At 35.1% G+C, this 18,747-nt stretch overlaps 1 protein-coding gene across 4 annotated transcripts in view; it reads right to left on the bottom strand.

Moving 5' to 3' along the window:
- Positions 1-18,747, bottom strand: part of RELN (reelin) — a 577,995-nt gene that overhangs the window by 407,881 nt on the left and 151,367 nt on the right. For all 4 annotated transcript variants that reach the window (XM_043965756.1, XM_043965757.1, XM_043965754.1 and 1 more), the window contains exon 3: positions 4,511-4,646. In XM_043965756.1, coding sequence (XP_043821691.1) covers positions 4,511-4,646 — 136 coding nt within the window. The remainder of the gene's footprint in view (positions 1-4,510; positions 4,647-18,747) is intronic.

The following is an 18,747-nucleotide window of genomic DNA, read 5'->3' as shown; positions in this document are numbered from 1 at the left end:
CTTATAACTTAACTATTAAAAAAGTATACTAGATATAAAATCAAATATATTGAATTCACTAATGAAATATTGTGAATATGTATAACTTTTAAATTTGTACTCACAAAGATTTAGCCTACAAGCAAAATAAGGCTTCTTTGGCATTTCTATTCCACTCTCCATTGATAATGCCTCCCTTTCTTAGACACAATTAATAGAGGCAAGACATTTTTAAAAGCTGCATAGGACAAGATAAAAATCTCGCCAATAGGCTCATTCACTAGTTCTTTAAATTTTGTGCCCCACTTAGAAGCAGGTAGTGTATAAATCAATTCTATTTTTAGTTAATTTATCTAACAAATATTTATAAAGAGCCAACAACCTATATAGAAAAATGCCAAACAATGTGGGAAATCCAATGGTTAACATTTAATTCTTCCCCTCAAGGAGCTTATAAACTTGGAGAGAGAAAATACAAGTACAAGTGTAAGTAACAATGACTCAGAAAGATTCATCTTCCTGAATTCAAATCTGGCTTCAGATACTTACTACCTATGTGATGCTGGAAAAGTCATTTAACCATGTTTGCCTCAGTTTCCTCATCTGCAAAATGAGCTGGAGAAGGAAATGGCAAACCACTTTCATATCTTTGCCAAGAAAATCCCAAATGGAGTTATGAAGAGTCCGATATGACTGGAAATGACTGAATGATGATGATGGCTCATAATCTCACCTATGATTTTACCTGGGAACATTAGAATTTGACCTGTGCCTTAAAGGCCTTATGAAAGCAAGCACTGGGGTAAACAAAAATATGGATGTAATTGGTTTGATTTAATTTAATAACAATATGAAGTATTTTCACATTGGTCAGTAAATAGTTTTTCTCTGATCGTTCTCCTCCTCTGGGTCTTATATAGTCCTCTTGATTTATCGTGCTGTCTAAGTTAGAGTTCTCTTGTTCCCTGGTAACTGTATAGTTCACATAACTCACAGAACCACTGGGGAAAACAGGTCAAGGTTGCTTTTCTACATAACAACTCCCTGTTTTGTTTGCCCTTCTTTCTATTTTTTTTTGTCTCTGTCCTACAATGACTCCTTATTAATTTTCATGTCTCTAATTCATTTTAGGAAGCTCAGGTTATAGTGGAAAGGTTTTGAGTATGAAGCAATACATTGGAATTTGCTTTCTAAGAATGAGCCAGACTCACTACATAGAGGTTCATTACCTCTGACCACTTGAAGAGGAATTCTCTGGCCAAAGAAATCCATGAAACAAAGTGACAAAATGGGACTCAGTTTTGCCTGGCCACTTTTTACTTTACTTGTTGTAATGGTAGTAGAGTGACAAAAATATGGGGCAGAGTATGCTAAGAATCACACAATCTCTAAGCCATCTATAAAACATTGGTTAGCTATTAGTATTAAAAATGTGATATCCTCATTTGAGAACACATTATTGGAGAAATGAAGGATATGAATCCTGACATTCTTATTATAAACAAACCAAGCAGAGAGAAGGAAGTTGAAGTTAAATGGAAAGATGGTTTGAAGGTTTTCCTTGGACAAGCAAATAAAAGGCTTGACAGAGTTGGTTTTATCATTCATCTAAAGGCAATAAGTAACATCATTTCATGGGATATTGCTTCATCTCATATTGCAATGCTCATGCTAGGTATTTGCAAAAAGTAAATTTGTTTGCTCCTTGATAGGGGAATGTTTAAACAAACTGAGTTATGATCACAATGTAATATTTGTCTATAATATCAAAGCCATAAGATACCATAGTACCATAAGAAAAGAAAAATATGATGAATTTAGAGAAATATGGGAAGGTCTATATAAATTAATAGAAAGTGAGGTAGACAGAACAAGGAAAACTATATATACATTCATATAATTATAAACAATATGAATAGAAAGAATAAAAAATCAAAATGAATATAATGTAACAGTAATTATAAAGGTTGAGGTCATAGAAGAGATGAAAAAATATGCTTCTCTCCATTCATAGGAGAGACAAGAAACTAGAATGGAACGAAGTATATGATGTCAGAAGTAGTTAATGTGTTGATTGGTTATGATGAATTTTAAAATTTTAAAAAATCTTTGGTATAAGGAATAGAGTATAGGATAGAAAGAAATATATTGGGGAAAGCTATATGGCACAGTGGATAAAGCACTGGCCCTGGATTCAGGAGGACCAGAGTTCAAATCCGGCCTCAGGCACTTGACACCCTGAGCAAATCACTTAACCCTCATTGCCACACAAAAACAAAAAACAAACAAAAAAGAAAGAAATATATTAATATATAAATGTGATCTGAAACCAAAATATACCATTTTAAATATTTCTATGAAATTATTGCACTATATGTGTCTTTTGTAGAAGATGAAGGGGCAGCAGAATTCTATTAATTACTTAATAAGAACACATAAATTAAATCAATATATATTTTAGTATTCAGTGATTTCTTCCTGAGAGTGTTTTAAAATGTGTTGGAAAGAGGATGACAAACAGATGAAAGGGAAAAGATTTGCAACAATTTTTACAATAATTTTTTGTTTTCTAAAAATAATAAAGCCACCACTCTTGAACTCCAATATCATAGCCATTCATGCGCTTATAGAGAAAGCAGAAATAACAAAGAATGAAGATGAGAAAATTTGCTGGATTAGACAAAGTGTACCCAAAGAAGAATCATGTAAGAGAAATGACACAAGTTTAAGAGAACTGAAGGGTCACTGCACAAAATGCCTGAAGATGCCTAAGATACTGAAGTCATACCAAAAGACTGATACTCTGTTAATTCTCAAAAAAGATAATAAAAAGAAATGCAACAATTACTGACATATATTTTCTTACCTATATAAATGATTATGAGAATAAGATATACAGAAATACAATGATACAAGCTTTTATAAGCTTGAGCAATCCTCATATATTTCAGGGAATATGAATTCTTGGACCAATGCAAATTAGTCTTTAAGACATCAGCACATGGCACTAAACCACTTTTGTGGTTGTGGTACCACTGATCCTTTAGCCTGGTAGTAAAGGAAAAACAAAAGTGATTGTGTGGAACAATAGCTAATATTTACAAAGCACATTAACATTATGAAAGAATTCTATAAGCTTAAAAAATAGTCTTCTTGAAACTCTATAAGGTAGGCACTATCCCCATTTTACAGATGAGGAAGTAAAAATTTTTAAATTATTTAAGCTACACAGCTAGGAAATGTCAGAGACAGGATTAAAATCCAAATATCTCCTAACTCCAGGCTCAGCACTCTTTGTAGTAAAATATGTTGCCTCTATGATGACTGGCATGAATTAGTTGAAAGAATAAAAGGGCAAGGAGAAATTGCAGTCTGAGTGAAGAGATTTGAAACCATTCTATAATAGGATCCATTAAAAAACATGGACATTTTTAATCTGGAGTACAAAGAACTTGGGAGGGAGGAGGGGTACAACATTAGTGCATATAAATTTGAAAGTCTGGCATGTGGAAGAAGGACTACATTATTTCTGATTGGCTCCAGAAAGCAAAGATAGGACCAATGGATATAAATTATAAGAAGGTAGATTTGGGCTAAATAAAATGAAAATAATTAGACCTGTCTGATATTGCATACCATGAGACAGTTCCATATGATTGGAGGTCATCAGGTGAACTCTAAATAGTCACTTGTTTGGGATGCTGGTGATTGGATTCATGCTTTAGGTAAGTGTTGGATTAGATGACCTCTTAGATCCCTTCCAACTCTGAAATGTTATGATTCTATAATTCAGATCTTCCTATTATCAGGCAGAAGGTACTTTCTTCTATGTTATATGTGTCTCCTTTTAAGCCTGGCTAACATTTAATGCAACTGAATAACAGCAATGATGATAACAAAAACAACATATTCCCCACCCTTGGGTATAAGAAATAATTTACTAAATTAATAGGAAATAGTTATGAAATTGTAGGTATATTCACCTTGAAAATATTATGTTAGGTTTTTTTTCATTGAATGCTATCTTGGAGCAATTAACATAACACACACGTACACACACACACACATATATATGTATGTATACATATATGTAACATCTTTATGTATTACATATATTTATGTATGAATATATGTATATATAAATAATTGGAAAATGAATGGAGGTAGAGGTCATGTTATCAAAGGATAATTTGCCTTGACTTTCTACCACTTGAAATTGACATATAGTTCTAGTGCCCCAACAACTTGGGAAGGCTTAGTAAATCTGTTCGGATGTTAACTCTATCATTATATTTGAAAATTTAATTCTACCAAAAGAAGGGAGATTTCCTGTCAAAAGGATAGAATCAGAAACTCATAATGAGGTGGTAGGGAATCAATCATGTGTGATGCTAAGCAATTTACATGACACAAAGCTATGAGAAGATATGACATTAAACTCTGTTTCATGCAAGGGGAAGGTAAGGTAACTGACATATTGACAAGGCTAGACCACCTCTCACCACCTAGAATAGTAAATCTTAGGACTCACATGAAGTTGACACAGCCTGTGCCAGCAGGTGGAGCAATCCAAACAAAACTGAGATTGGTCGTTGGCAGATGACTCACGTGTGAGGCTACTACACTGCACATAAACTGGTTTCCAAACTGGTGATCTGACATAATTCCTAAAGGGGAAGAGAAGAACATTATAATGTTAACATAACCAAATGTTTTTATAATTTTTAAACAATATATTCATGACATTTTTTTTCTTTCATCACCGGAAAGTGACTTTGGTTTTTCCATTAGTCACATAATAGCAAACCTTTTATAAAGCACCACTTTCTATAACAATAAAGAAATCAATTATTTAAACAATCTTTAATAAACTGATGGAATGTGGAAAAGCCACATTTTTGCTATTTAAAAGAAAATCTTGCATTTGTATAGGACTTTATAATTTTAAAAGTTTTTTCATATACTTTATCTTGCTTGATTAGGCAATCAATCAATTAATCATCATTTATTAAGAGCCTACTATGTATCAGGGAATGTGCTAGGCATATAAACAATAATGAATTTAATCTTCATAAGAAGCATAGGAGGTAGGTAGGGAAGATATTAACATCTCTGTTTTATAGATGAAGAAAGGCTCCTTTCTGGATTTCCATGACTCTTTTATCTTGTTTCTCCTCCTGCCTCTTTGACCTCTTCTTCATAGTTTTATTTTGGCTGAGAGACCAGTTACTAGGGGGCAGCTAGGTGGTGCAGTGGATAAAGCACCATGCCTGGATTCTGGAGGACCTGAGTTCAAATATGACCTCAGACACTTGACACTTTCTAGCTGTGTGACCCTGAGCAAGTCACTCATTGCCCTGCAAAAAAACAAAACAAAACAAAATAAAAACCCCAACAAAGAAAAAAACCCCAATAACTATGGGTATTCCCCAAATGTCCTCTCTTTTCTCTCTATGTTCTTCCATTTGGTGGCCTCATCAGCTCCCATGATTTGAATTCTCTCTTTGAAGATTATACCCATATCTATGTATCCAGTCCTACTCTCTCTCCTAAGCTCCAGTCCTGTGTCACCAACTAGCCTGTTGACATATTGAATTGAATGTCCCATAGGCATCTCAAACTCAACATGTATGAAATAAGGCTTATTTTCTTTCCCCCTAAATTGTCCCCTCTTCTGAATTTTTCTATTACTGTCAAGTAACTCACCATGCTTCTAGTCATACAGGTTCACAGCCTCAGTGTAATTTTCGACTCCTCTCTCTTGCTCACCCCATAAGTCTAAACATGTGCCAAAATCTTATAGTTTCTTTCTCTACATCTCTTACACACAAACCCTTCTCTACACAGACCAAACTCAAATCCTAATCTAGGTCTTCATCACCTCTCACATAGAATAGTGTGATAACCTTCTAATTGTTTTCCCTGCTTCAGTTCTGTTTGCTACTCCATCTTCTATTCAGCTTCCCAAATAATCTTTCTAAAATGTAAGTTTGACCTGATAACCTATATGCTCAACAAACTCCAATGGCTCCATCTTACTTCCAGGATGAAATATAAAGCGCTTTCTTTGGCATCTAAAGCTATCTAAAACCTGGTCCTTTCCTACCTTTCCAATCTTATATTCTACTCCCATCATGTTCTCTAATAATACAGCCATACTGGTTTACTTGATGTTCCTTGCACATATCCCTCTACTTCCTATCTCTGAGCATTTACTGGCTATTCCTCTTTTTAATTATTTTTTTAATTTTAATTTGGTTTTGGTTTTTTGTTGGTTTTTCTTTTTTCTTTTTCTTTTTAATTTTTTTCTGGCTATTCTTCTTGCCCAGATTGCTCTTTCCCAGCCTTGGTCTCTTAGAATCCCTGGGCATTCCCTATAAACTGACCTTACATCTATTCTGTATATATTGGATATATTCTACTTTATACATCTGCCATTAGAATTTAAGCTCCTTGAGGGCAGTAACTATTTTTGTTCCTCATATATATCCTTAGTTCTTAGTAGAGACCATGTTACAGAGTAAGCACTTTGTAAATGCCTAGTGATTACATGCAAAAGAAAAGGATCTTTGGAGCATCGAGCTCAATAATTCCAAAGATTACAGCTACTGGAGTAAAAATTCACCATTCTACAAAATCTTCTGGGGAAAAAAGGAAAGTAGTTTGAGACAGACTTTGAGTTTATACTAATACTTCATATCATATCAAGAGATGCCAAATGAATAGGCCTCCATTTTCTCATTAAATCATTAGAGACAATATTCTGCTAAAGCAGATTCTATAACACTAAACAGAGTGAAGTGGAGTAAGTGGAAGGACCAATATTAGACCCCAGACCTCCTGACTTCTTGGTTACTATTCACTGTTCAACATCATGCTTCCTCTTGGGATGAAAGAACAGGTTTCCTAATATCAATGGATTCAGCAAACATACAGTTCTAGCCCTGAATTGATCTCATTCAAAAGAACGCTACCAATTCTACATAAACTTTCCTTAAACATTTATCACTTAAATAGCTTGTCCTTTCGTTTAATGCTTTTGGGTATTTGAGGTCAAGTATAACTGTGCTGGGCTAATTAGGGATTCATAGGTTCATACATTTAGAGTTGGAAGGAACCTACACAACCTGTCATATTGATGTAGGAGAAAGAACCATGGAGAGATAGTGCAAGGGAAAAGGAGCAATTCCAGAGTCATGAGATCTTGGTTCAAATTCTATATCTAGGTGCAGTTCGGTGGCGCAGTGGATAGAGCACCAGCCCTGGAGTCAGGAGGACCTGAGTTCAAATCCGACCTCAGACCCTTACCAGCTGTGTGACCCTGGGCAAGTCACTTAACCCCAATTGCCTCACTAAAAAAAAAAAAAAAACAAAGCAAAACAAATTCTATATCTAATGCTTACCACCCATCTGGCTTTGGGTAAGTCTTTTGGAAGGGACGGATTGTTTATTAGATTTAAAATCTTTGGAATGTTGAATTAATAGATGTGTAATGTTACCAAAATCGTGTTTTATGACAGGATATTAGATTTTATTACTGGTATAAAAATGTAAATGGAGAATTCACATCAAATTAAGAAGAAATAAAGAAAAATATCTAACATTATTTTATCCAACTTTATGTGAATAACAAAATCCTAAAAGCAATGAATGTCTTTTTCAGCTTTCAGTATCATATTACAGATAAGTACGCTTTTGAACTTGTGGAGTCTTCTACATCATATCTAGTTTAGCTACAGTGAAATATATCTTATTGGAGTAGACTTTATATGGTTCCTGGATGGTATTATAGAGGAAGTCAAAACAGCACAGAGAAATGGCCATACATATCTGGGATAAGTTTTGATTGAAATAATAATAGGAATAATTGACATTTATCTAGCACTCTATGCTTTCCAAAGTGCTTTATACATACAATCTCATTTCATCATCAGAGCAGCCTGATAGGGCACTAGGGTAAAGAAAATATAATGTTACAGCTTTTTTCACATGAAGAGAAACTGAGGGGGATATAAATGGAAATAGTAATAATTATCTGCATTGTTATTTGAAGTAGAAAAAATAATGTTTGTTGAATTGAATAATGTTTTGTGTGTATAATTATTATGTCTTACATTTTTTTTCAAGACCAAAAACAGTGGAGATCCATGAGTTGTGATTAAAATGTAGTTGTTGAATATTTCTAGGTCTTTGAAATAATGTAGAAATGCAACATGGCAGAGTGCTAGACTTAGCGTCAGGATTACCTCAATTCAAATATTGTCTCCAGTCCTTATCAACTATGTGACCAAGGACAAGCTTCTTTAGTTCTCTAAGCCTCAGTTTCTTCATGTGTAAATATAAAATACACAACTGTAGTGCCTATTTCTCAGGTTTATTGTGAGTTGCAATGAAAGAAAACAAAAGCTCTTACAAATCTATAAGCACTATTTATGTCAGTTGTTAAAATATTTTGCTTTTTACAAGATGAAAGACAAATCACTTAATCTATCTGGGCCTCAATTTCTTCAACTGTAAAATGAGAGAGTTAGACTATACAATATCTAAAGTTCTAAATATCAGCCTCATAAGAGAAAAAAATCTATTATAAAAAGTAGGAAAGATAATAATGTGGAGGCTATTTTAACAGTAACAAAAAACTACTTTAGCAAATTGTTCAGAAGTTTAAAATACTACCCTAAAATAGAGACAAATTTAAAATGCAACAACTCTATATTTTAATACACTCTAATGACCCTGTGAATTCAACCAAGTTATTTTCAGGCACATACTGAGATTTAACTTGTCAAGCCACAGAAACCACAGGCTTAGGGTAGATGAGACACCCACAAGGAAAACCCAGGGTGTAGCAGGAGGACCAGCAGCTGGTGACTCAGTGGTTGTCACTTCTCTATGAGTCAGTCCTAAATCACAGTTTCAATGTAAGAGAAATTACATTAACCAAAGAGGAGATCCTGGGTTAAAACAAAAATCAACATTCCAACCACTTTTTTGTGGATAGTAAATTGAATAGAAACGGCAGAATGAGTTTACTGTTGTTTTTTTAAAAAGAATATTGGCAACCTGAGTTACGTTCAAAATATCTCTCACATTCTTCAAAACACTTCTGAGAAAGTGAGTTAATGTCTAGCCAGGATGTTTAGAAAAAAATTCTTATGGATCATCCTATTAACTTACTTCCTATCATAGCTAAGTCAGAGATCATCTCTCTGTGGGAGCAGGTGAGTGGGAACTTCTATTACAAATACTGTGGAAAAAAACAAACAGAAACAAAACAAAACAAATACTGTAGTCCAGATTGTAGTTCATAATTCAGTTGAACAAGGAACCAAAGGTAAAAGTATTTGCATCACTATTCTATCAAACTTCTAACAAACTTGTCCCAGGAATTGGTATGTAGCCAGTGGTGAAAGTTTAAATCCTCAAACCCCAAATTTGGAGTGGGTCTAATTCTTTAAACCACTAACCATAGAAACAACCAAACTAACCACAATATTCTCTTAGAAAAAATACATACTGTCTATATTACCAAAGTACTCTTGGAAACCATATTATTCCTATGACAATGCTTTTTTAAAAATGAGAATACTAATCTACCAAGCCATAAACCATTAGAAAATGAAATGTCTTACTATTAACAATCAATAAATCAATCAATAGGTATTTATTGGACAAAGATTTTGTGATAATCACTGTGGCGGAATACAAAAAAAAGTATGACATAGTTTCTGTTCTTAAGGTGATTACACCTTAGGATTGAGAAAATACATATTGATGAATGAAAGAAAAACTGAGGACTAACTGTAATGTTGGATATAAATGCACAAAAGTATAAAGAGAGAGGAATAAGTCAGTGTGCACTCAAATGAACTATTTGTGCTCAATAGAGGAAATTATCTTTAAGCTAGACCTTGAAGGATAAATAGGATTAATATAAGTAGAAAAAAGGAAGTCATTCAAGTGGACAGAAAGCTTCAGTAAAGGTATGAACATTGTGCATGAAAAGGCAATGAGAAACATCTTGAGGGATATTTGCTTTTCTATAAATGTACTGCTCAAGATAATTACTAGAAAAAAGACAACTATGGAAAAATATAAGGCTTAACCAACTTTTATGTTGCTAGAGATAAGGGGGATAGAGAAATTCTACAAAAAAACTTGATAAGAATCTCTAAATTGGATCTCTCTCTCTCTCTCTCTCTCTCTCTCTCTCCCTCCCTCCCTCCCTCCCTATCTGCTCAGTCACTTTAAGGTAGGGATGTAGGTGTATACATATATATATATATATGTGTGTGTGTGTATGTATATGTATGTATATACACACATATACATGTATATGTTTATATACATATATGATATGTATATGTGTATATATTAGGAATAAAGAATGAGAGTACCCAATGACTTGTAGTCTAGAAGTCTCAAACTTATGTATACTTTCTCCAGTAAAAATATAAAAAGAAGCAGGATAGGAAATGCAACAAATAACATAACAAAAATGAAATTTAGTTATTTTTTTACAAATAAGAAATGACTCATTACTGATATGGGAGATGTTCTTCAATAAGCTATCAGTAAAATCAGATCACCAACTTGTTAGACCTAAGATACAAATCAAGACAAAGCCAAGAGAAAGACTAAAAATAAGAAAGCCAGTTATTGGTGATGAAACAGGGATATGATGGGAAGAAAGGAGATCAACATTGATTTCAATAATTTCATATAGAGGTTGAACAGATCTAAATCAGTTGTCATGAAGAAGAGACGAAAAAACCTTTAAAAGTGCTCTTTAGTCATCAAATACTTGATCTATGTGCCAAATAGAGAGATATAATAGCTAAGGGTAACACTATTTTTTTTTTTTTTAGTGAGGCAATTGGGGTTAAGTGACTTGCCCAGGGTCACACAGCTAGTAAGTGTCAATGTTCTGAGGCCGGATTTGAACTCAGGTACTCCTGACTTCAGGGCCGGTGCTCTATCCACTGCGCCACCTAGCTGCCCCGGGTAACACTATTTTAAAAGATAAATTCAGCCTGGATGGGTTTTGAGAAGGTTGAACTAGGGAGGAATCCAGTGGGTACTGTCTTGCCCCCCCCCCTCTACTTAGTAGTGGTGGGTGAGACTTCCTGTCATTCTATTATCATTCTATGGCTCTTAGAATCCTCAGTCACCAGAGAAGGTGAGTCTATGTAGTGTGTGTCTGTGTGTATGTATGTATGCACACTTACACAAAATATATACATATATCAAAGATTGTAAAAGGAGTGGTTCATAGCAGGTATACTAAAGAAAAGAAAAGAAGAGCCAGAGTAAAGGTGTCATCAAAGAAATGTATGATCAACAAGAAGATGGGCTGATGTTCCACTTATCTTCGCTTTGAGCTAATGATGTCAAAGGAAAGTGAGAAAGCCTCCCAGAACATTGAGGTTCTCCCATGGTAAACTTATGAATGGACATGGATGAGAGTCAAACAGGGAGGACAAACATAGATAGGTTACAATCCATATAGTTTGAGTATCTGAATGTTATTACAAGGCTGGGGGCAAAGGGAAGAGAGAATAGGCGATAGGGGAGGAAGAATACACATGGCTTAGTAAATGACTAGATATGAAAGTTGAGTGAGAAAGAAGAATCAAAAGGACTGAAAAGTTTCAGACTATCTCTCTACATATGTAGAGACTTTATATATATATAGCTATAATATGGTTTTCAATTTAGTTAAGTGATCGTTCTCAAATTCAGTGCCAATTATTTTAAATAGCAAATTTTCATGTGCAATAGCTTTCCCAGATTAACTGAGAAAGAGATGAAGACTTTAGAGGTATTGCATAAATGAGAACTTTAAGTTAAAATTGTGTTTTCTAAGAGTTCCAGTTAGCCAAATAATAACAAAGAGAGTAAATTTCATGTGCTGAAAATATCATGGGGGGAATATCAACTAATGTACTATGGTTCTCCTGGACTATATTTGTCATTTGATTCCTCTGGGAAAGGAAGCAGAATGTCTTTGATAAGCACTCAGATTCCACGAGAAGTGATAACTATTTCCATTTTGGTCAGATTTGCATCAATTACATGGTAAAGGTGTTGGGTTTTTTCATATTTCATTTTTTTCTCAAGGCCACTTAAAAATAAAGTAAGTCCTTGTAATTTATCTTTATCTTTCTACTTCACATTTCAAAAAATGCTTTAAAGACAAAAATTATCTGGAAATTTAGTAATTCAGGTTTTGCTGAGTAGCAAATAAACATTTCTTGTCTCCTTAATCTCATTAATGGTCACACAAAGAATAAGTCAAAATGGAAGTTTTTCTTTGCCAGTGTTGAATTTCTAGAAGATTAGCTGGATGATGTCTTTAATTGATCTATTGCATGATTCCTTTTAAGACAGTGATACATATTTCTGTGTCTTCCGGGATATCATTTTCCTTGACAAGTCTTCAGTTATTTTAAGTTTGTGACTAAACCTTGCATGAACTCCATTTTCCTCAGGGATAACTTTCCTATGCTCTTAACACACACACCTTAAAACCACATAACTATAACTTGGATTGGCAGCATACCACATCTCAAAAAGGAAACATAGGTTCTCCCAAGAAAAATTCAAATATCTCACTTCCAAGAAACACGCTGCAATTTTATCACACACTATGGCCTCCCTGAGAAGAACATAATTCATTTGTGTGATATATATATTCTCTGCAAAGTAGTTTCAATATACAGGTTAATCAATTTTATTTTTTCTGAAAAAGGATTTTCCATGGTCAGGACAAAACATTCCTCCATTTGTTATTTTCCATGGAATGCAGGAACTAAAACATCTGCAAGTAGGAAGTTGTCAAACCAGATAAAAGTATACTGGGATTTCAGAGGTCTAACCTTTGGAAATTGAGGTGTTGACATGAAAAATGAAGTCTGAAAATAAAAACGTCTGTTTAGTTTTATGTGTTATTTCAAGTCTTCAGAAAGATATTGTAGGAAGTATGGTAAGTAATACTAAAAAACTTGGGGGTTTTATTATATGTAAACATATTGTATATTATATTGTGTGTATATGTGTGTATGTGTATGTTTGTATACATTTATATAAACATATTAATGCAATAAATTTAAATCATCTGAAAGGATTGCCATTTCATTTGATTGAAATCCATTTTAGTCTCTTTAAAAGGATTTTAAAAGACCTTTATTAGAGTCTTAAAAACAATTCTGAAAATTCCACAAAGGATAGGTATATTCTAAGTGGACAGGAGAAATGAGGTCCATATTTTCTATTCTATTCTAAGCTTCTCATTGAAATCTAAAGTGAATGTCTTCTATTTACTCAGAGAATGTGGCCTCTGGCAGGTTAGTGTACTCAAACATTGCACAAAACCAACCACATTTTTTGCGTTGAAAAGTAATCATAGAAAACATCCCTGTTTCAGCTTATCTCTTGAAGTACTGTGCTAGTGGTAATGGTTATGAAAAAGCAGCTCCCAAGTAATATAACATGATTATGAGTAACTATCTCCCTCTCCTTCTCTGTGTTGCTTTTGGTTTCCTAAAGCTTTGGTTTGGGGATAAGTGGTCTCAGATCTAAAAACATTAAGGGGCAAAAATGTCAGACAAATCATGTTTTAGTGCTTTTAGTAGCTCGTTTGGACTTCTTGTTAATGAAATCATAGGTTTAAATGACCCCTGCTCAAAAAAAAATTCAGATATGAAAGTAATAGACAAAATGTTTGGGGGGCCTATTTCATGTCTACCTATATCATTCCCTATGTGGAAAGGACCTACCTACATAAAGCCTGAAATTCATCCTATTAATAGTGTCTGGCTTATATGATGCAGAGTATAAAGTTCTTGTCCTAGGGTCAGGAAGACTTGAAGTCAAATCTGACCTCAGACACTTACTGTGTGACAAGTAAATTAACCTCTCTCAGCCTCAGTTTCCCTAACTGTAAAAATACCCCCAAGAATGGGATAATAGCACCTACCACTCAGGGTTATGAGGCTCAAATAAGATATTTGTAAATTGCTTGGCAGAATGCCTGGCATATATTAAGCACTTAATAAATGCTTGTTTCTCTCTCTCTCCTTTCTTCCTTCCCTCTTTGAGGAGTAGCCAATTAGTTAGACCTGAGGACTTTGAGGATGAGAGATCTCAGAAGGGTGTTAGACTTTGTTTTAACAACTTCTCTCCCTGGGGGCTATCCAGAGAACTGTACTGTTTCTGCTGATTTTCTCTGACACAGTGTACCTGGCCTCTTGCCTATGCTTGTCTTCAACTCTCTTCCCATCCGATACCAGATGCTAGTCCCACCCAATGTTTTTCCTGAATCTAATTTGCCTTTAAAACCAGTGGCTGGATTTAACTTTGCTCCCTGCCTGCTCCTGTGACTGGCTTTGGTTATATCCCAGATACACAACCTAGTTTCCCAGACAGGTTCCAAAAGTTTGCCCTGACTCATCTACAGGATGCAGAAGTACAGAGACAAATGTGTCCAAGAGCAAAAAGTCAAACAAAGGGCACAAAAGAGACATGAACCACTTCTTTTGATTTTATAGAGATCAGAAACTTCCAATAAAGATTTCTTCCATGTGTACCTTAGTTTCTAGTTGGAAGAAGATGCCACAGTTAACTAGTTCAATGCCCTTATTTTACAAATGAAAATAATCAAGGTTAAGTAACTTACTCAAGGCAACAGTTAGTGAATTTCAAGGTATGAACTTAGGTGCCCAAGTCCAGCTCTTCCCAATCTTAAAGGCTATGTGTGCAAATATACATATATAGCACACTGGATACTGAGGCTACAACTAAAGGTGGTTGTTCCGCTGTCATTAACAGTGAGGAAAGAGCTAGAGAAATGTTGTCTATCAACTTCATTTTACGTTCATTTGTTGTCTTCTTTCTAGTTTCACACATAATGTTTGTGGGATTATCTGGTTTAGTTGGGTCTCGTATGAAACATTCTGCAAACTGTTTTTGATTCCACTGCTCTTCACTGTTTTATGAGATGACACTGTAATCTTCTATCCTCTTCCTCCTCCATTTTTTTAAGACAGGGTCTCCCCTTCTCATCAAGGTTAGAAGGGCAGGGGCTACTCATGCGCACAGCCCCATTCATCAGCACAGAAACTTTGACCAGCTCTGTTTCTGACTGTAGTTATTTTGCTTCTTCTTAGTCAGTGTGCTGGTCCTCTGCTCCCAGGGGCTCACCGTAATAATGCCAAACAGTGCCAGATGGTGCCAAATGGTGCCAAAAAGAGACACAATCAACTTATTACTACAACATTTCAGAACTCCATCAGCCTCAACTTCCGCATTGCAGGGATTGTAGGTGGATGCTACTATACCCAGTCATTCATAATATTTTGCAAATGAGTTTGAACTCCAAACAAAAGCTGTTTCTTTATTCTCCCCATTTCTTCTCTCATCAAAGAGCTGATGTGTTTGGTGATGAAGGCATTTTCAGTGATGTTATGGTATGTACTACTCTTAAACTTCCCTAAGAAATGGGGGAGAAACATACTCAGTGTGGTTACTTTTATATATTTCCCCTTTTCCTGACTTAATAGCTTGTTTAAATATGTCAGTTTGTAATTATATGCTTCTCTATTCTTTCTCAGAATTTGGTGTTGATTTTGACTTTGCTCCAACTAATTGATAATCTGATTGTACAGATGACTGATTGAAAAATTACTCAAGAACCAGTTATTTTTTGCCTATTTTGTTGTTCAGTCATGTCTGACTCTTGTGACCCCATGAGCTATATCACACCAATATTTTCCTTGGGGTTTTCTTGGGAAATAAACTGGAGTGCCATTTCCTTCTCCAGAAGCGAAAGTTATGTCACTTGTCCAGGGTCATACAGCTAGTGAGTGTCTGAAGCTAGATTTGAACTTAGGTCTTCCTGACTGTCAACTTATTGATTGTTGAACAATGATTCCTCAATAAATAGACCAATAATCAAATTAATATGGACTAAAATCTATATGATTCATAGCATGTCCTTACTTCTTTCCCACTAATCTATCATTGTTGATGCAAAAGCAAAAAAGGTTTGCAAACAAAAATTTTGCATTTCAATGTTTTATAGGCTGCCATGAAAGGCCAAAAAAAAATAATCATCTGGGATCAATCTTCTAATGATGAATCTATAGTTATCTAGCTGGTTATCAAGCAGCCAACCTAGCTTATCATTGGGTCTAGGCTAAAAATTTATCTGACTTGCTAGCACTTGCCAAAACTTGTGCTCCAATGATATAGTCTTCTCTCAGATCAAGGATCATATCTCTAAATCAATGAGACATCAAAGTAGAACTTTTTGCAGAATTCATTTAAACTGTTATCAATAATGGAACTTTACTCACATGCATATTTACAAAGAAAAACAATATTATTGAGATCCTTATTCATCCTAAGAAAGACACTGACACTCATTTGCTCAAACAGCACTGAAGTCACTGCTTTGGGCCATCCTCATCTACCCAATTTGGCTTTAGCAGTGTTCTATTCAGTTTGCCTGACATACTACAGTCTCATTCTTTCTAACCTTCTGAGAAAATAATGTTTAAGTGAGCTATGTGAATGTCTCACTGATCTCATTTTCTTGATTAACCTCTTTCTCTCTCCCAGAATGAGAGATGGGAAGAAGCCAAGAAAATTGGCTGATGTTGCTGTATCTCTATCCAGTGAATGTGTGAGGTCAGGGAAAAGTAAAGTGAGGAAAATAAGAAAAAATAAGGATTAAATGGATCACTGGCTAAAAACATTTTCAAAGGAAAGTATTTGCACTTGTACACTGATATTTTCTTTGTTCCTATGAATTACTGTAGACAAAAATTCAACCTATTAGCAGTTACTTTGCGTAAATTAGGACCTAAAGTTAGAAGCTATTTCTTGAAGTGTTTCTTTGATAGCAAGTCACACATAGAGCAAGCATGTTTTTTTAAGGTTATATCAGGAGTCTAATTCTTTCCTATCTAAAAGGAAATAGAAGCCATTTTCACAGCTCATCTGAGATTCTATTGAAGGCCCCAGCATGGATCTGCCTGGAGGCTGAATCACTGACCTGTAAGGAGTAGTCTATCTGCACTTTTTAATCTAACCCTTTCCTGAGTATTGGGAGATAAATAGTAAAGTGAAAATATAGCACATAAAAGTATCTTGCACATAGTAGGATAAAATAAGGTATAGCTAAGGGGGAATTTCCAAGATGAACAATGGCCATTTAAAAAAAATATACCTACTTGACACTATGCCCATGAAAGACAAGGAATGAGTTCTACCATGTTGAAAAGGCCTCAAAGTACTCAATTGGTGATGAACAATAAACCTAGTACCTGTGAAGCTGACAAGCTACGCCCAGAGCTGTGGTTATGTTAGACTAAACATTACCCGAGTCTGAGCAGACCCTATGATGTAAATAGAATTTCAAGGAAGAGGTCTCTTGGTTGTATAACAGATAAGATTACAAAATGTTGAAATAAGAGGGGTATTGTTGACTAGTAATTCCTGTCACCTAGGCAGCTAAAGCACAAAGATGTTTTTGTTTCATGCATAACACAGAAGGATTTTCACTAGTAACATGACCTTTATCATTCTAGGCATGAGCATATAAAATGACCAACCACAATCCCAGAGGACCAAATGACAATGCATACTACCCATCTCCTGACCCAGAGGGAATACACTCAAAATGCAGAATGAGAAATATGGCTTTGGACTTGGTCAATTTGTGATTGTGTTTTGCTTGATATTGTACATTTGTTATAAAGTGTTTTTTTTTAATCAAAGGATTGAGTGGGCAGGAATGAAAGACAATAAATGCTTGTTAATTGAACAAATTAAAAGCACAGGGAGAAGGGCACTCTGCTTCCTCAGAACTGAAAGATTTTTCTATTTTTTTTTTTGTGAGGCAATTGGGGTTAAGTAACTTGCCCAGGGTCACACAGCTAGTAAGTGTTAAGTGTCTGATGCTGTATTTGAACTCAGGTCCTCCTGAATCCAGGGCCAGTGCTCTATCCACTGCGCCACCTAGCTTCCCCAATTTTTCTACTCTTTATAAGTTCTACTCACCACTACTCAAGTATCATCTCCATGGAGAAAATGGGAGATAAAATGGAGGTTTGGAGTTCAACAGAACCAGAACCAGAACAATCAACACGTATCATTTCCCACTGTCTGGCCAGTGCAGTCTTATAAGCACAGTAACTTTTTATTCTGCTTTTATGGGACATCAGTCATTTGTGCCACCCTAATACCTGGGCTTAGAACCTCCCCAAAACAGGTAATGAATTTTTCAGCTGCAGAAACTCATGATGAGCATCAATTAATGTGGAGAAGGTTGGTCACTTTCATTGGTGAAGGGAATGCCTACTCTAATAAAATCATGGATCACTGGCTAAGTGCATTCTATTATGTTTTAAATATTTTATTAGATGAGATATTTTACAAAGACCGGAAGAAGGCATACAACCTTTGAAGGAGATCCTTACATGTAATCAAATGCACATTTCATGGCAGGAACTGTAGCATTTTATTGGTGGTGGTAATGTTTTTGTTTGTTTGTTTTTAAATACCTAGCAGCTTAGTGCATAGTGGATTGAATCCAGGACCTGAAGTCAGGAGGACTCCATTTCCTGAATGCCAGTTGGTTCTCAGACGTTTACTAGCTGTGTGACCCTTTGGATAGTCATTTAGCCTCTATCTGCCTCAGTTTCCTCAACTGAAACCATGACAATAATACCACCTGACTTTCAAGATTGTTCTGAACATTGTGCA

Source organism: Dromiciops gliroides, chromosome 5 (assembly GCF_019393635.1).
Source record: "Dromiciops gliroides isolate mDroGli1 chromosome 5, mDroGli1.pri, whole genome shotgun sequence".
NCBI classification, from domain to species: Eukaryota; Metazoa; Chordata; class Mammalia; order Microbiotheria; family Microbiotheriidae; genus Dromiciops; species Dromiciops gliroides.
This window is presented reverse-complemented; position numbering and strand designations above follow the sequence as displayed.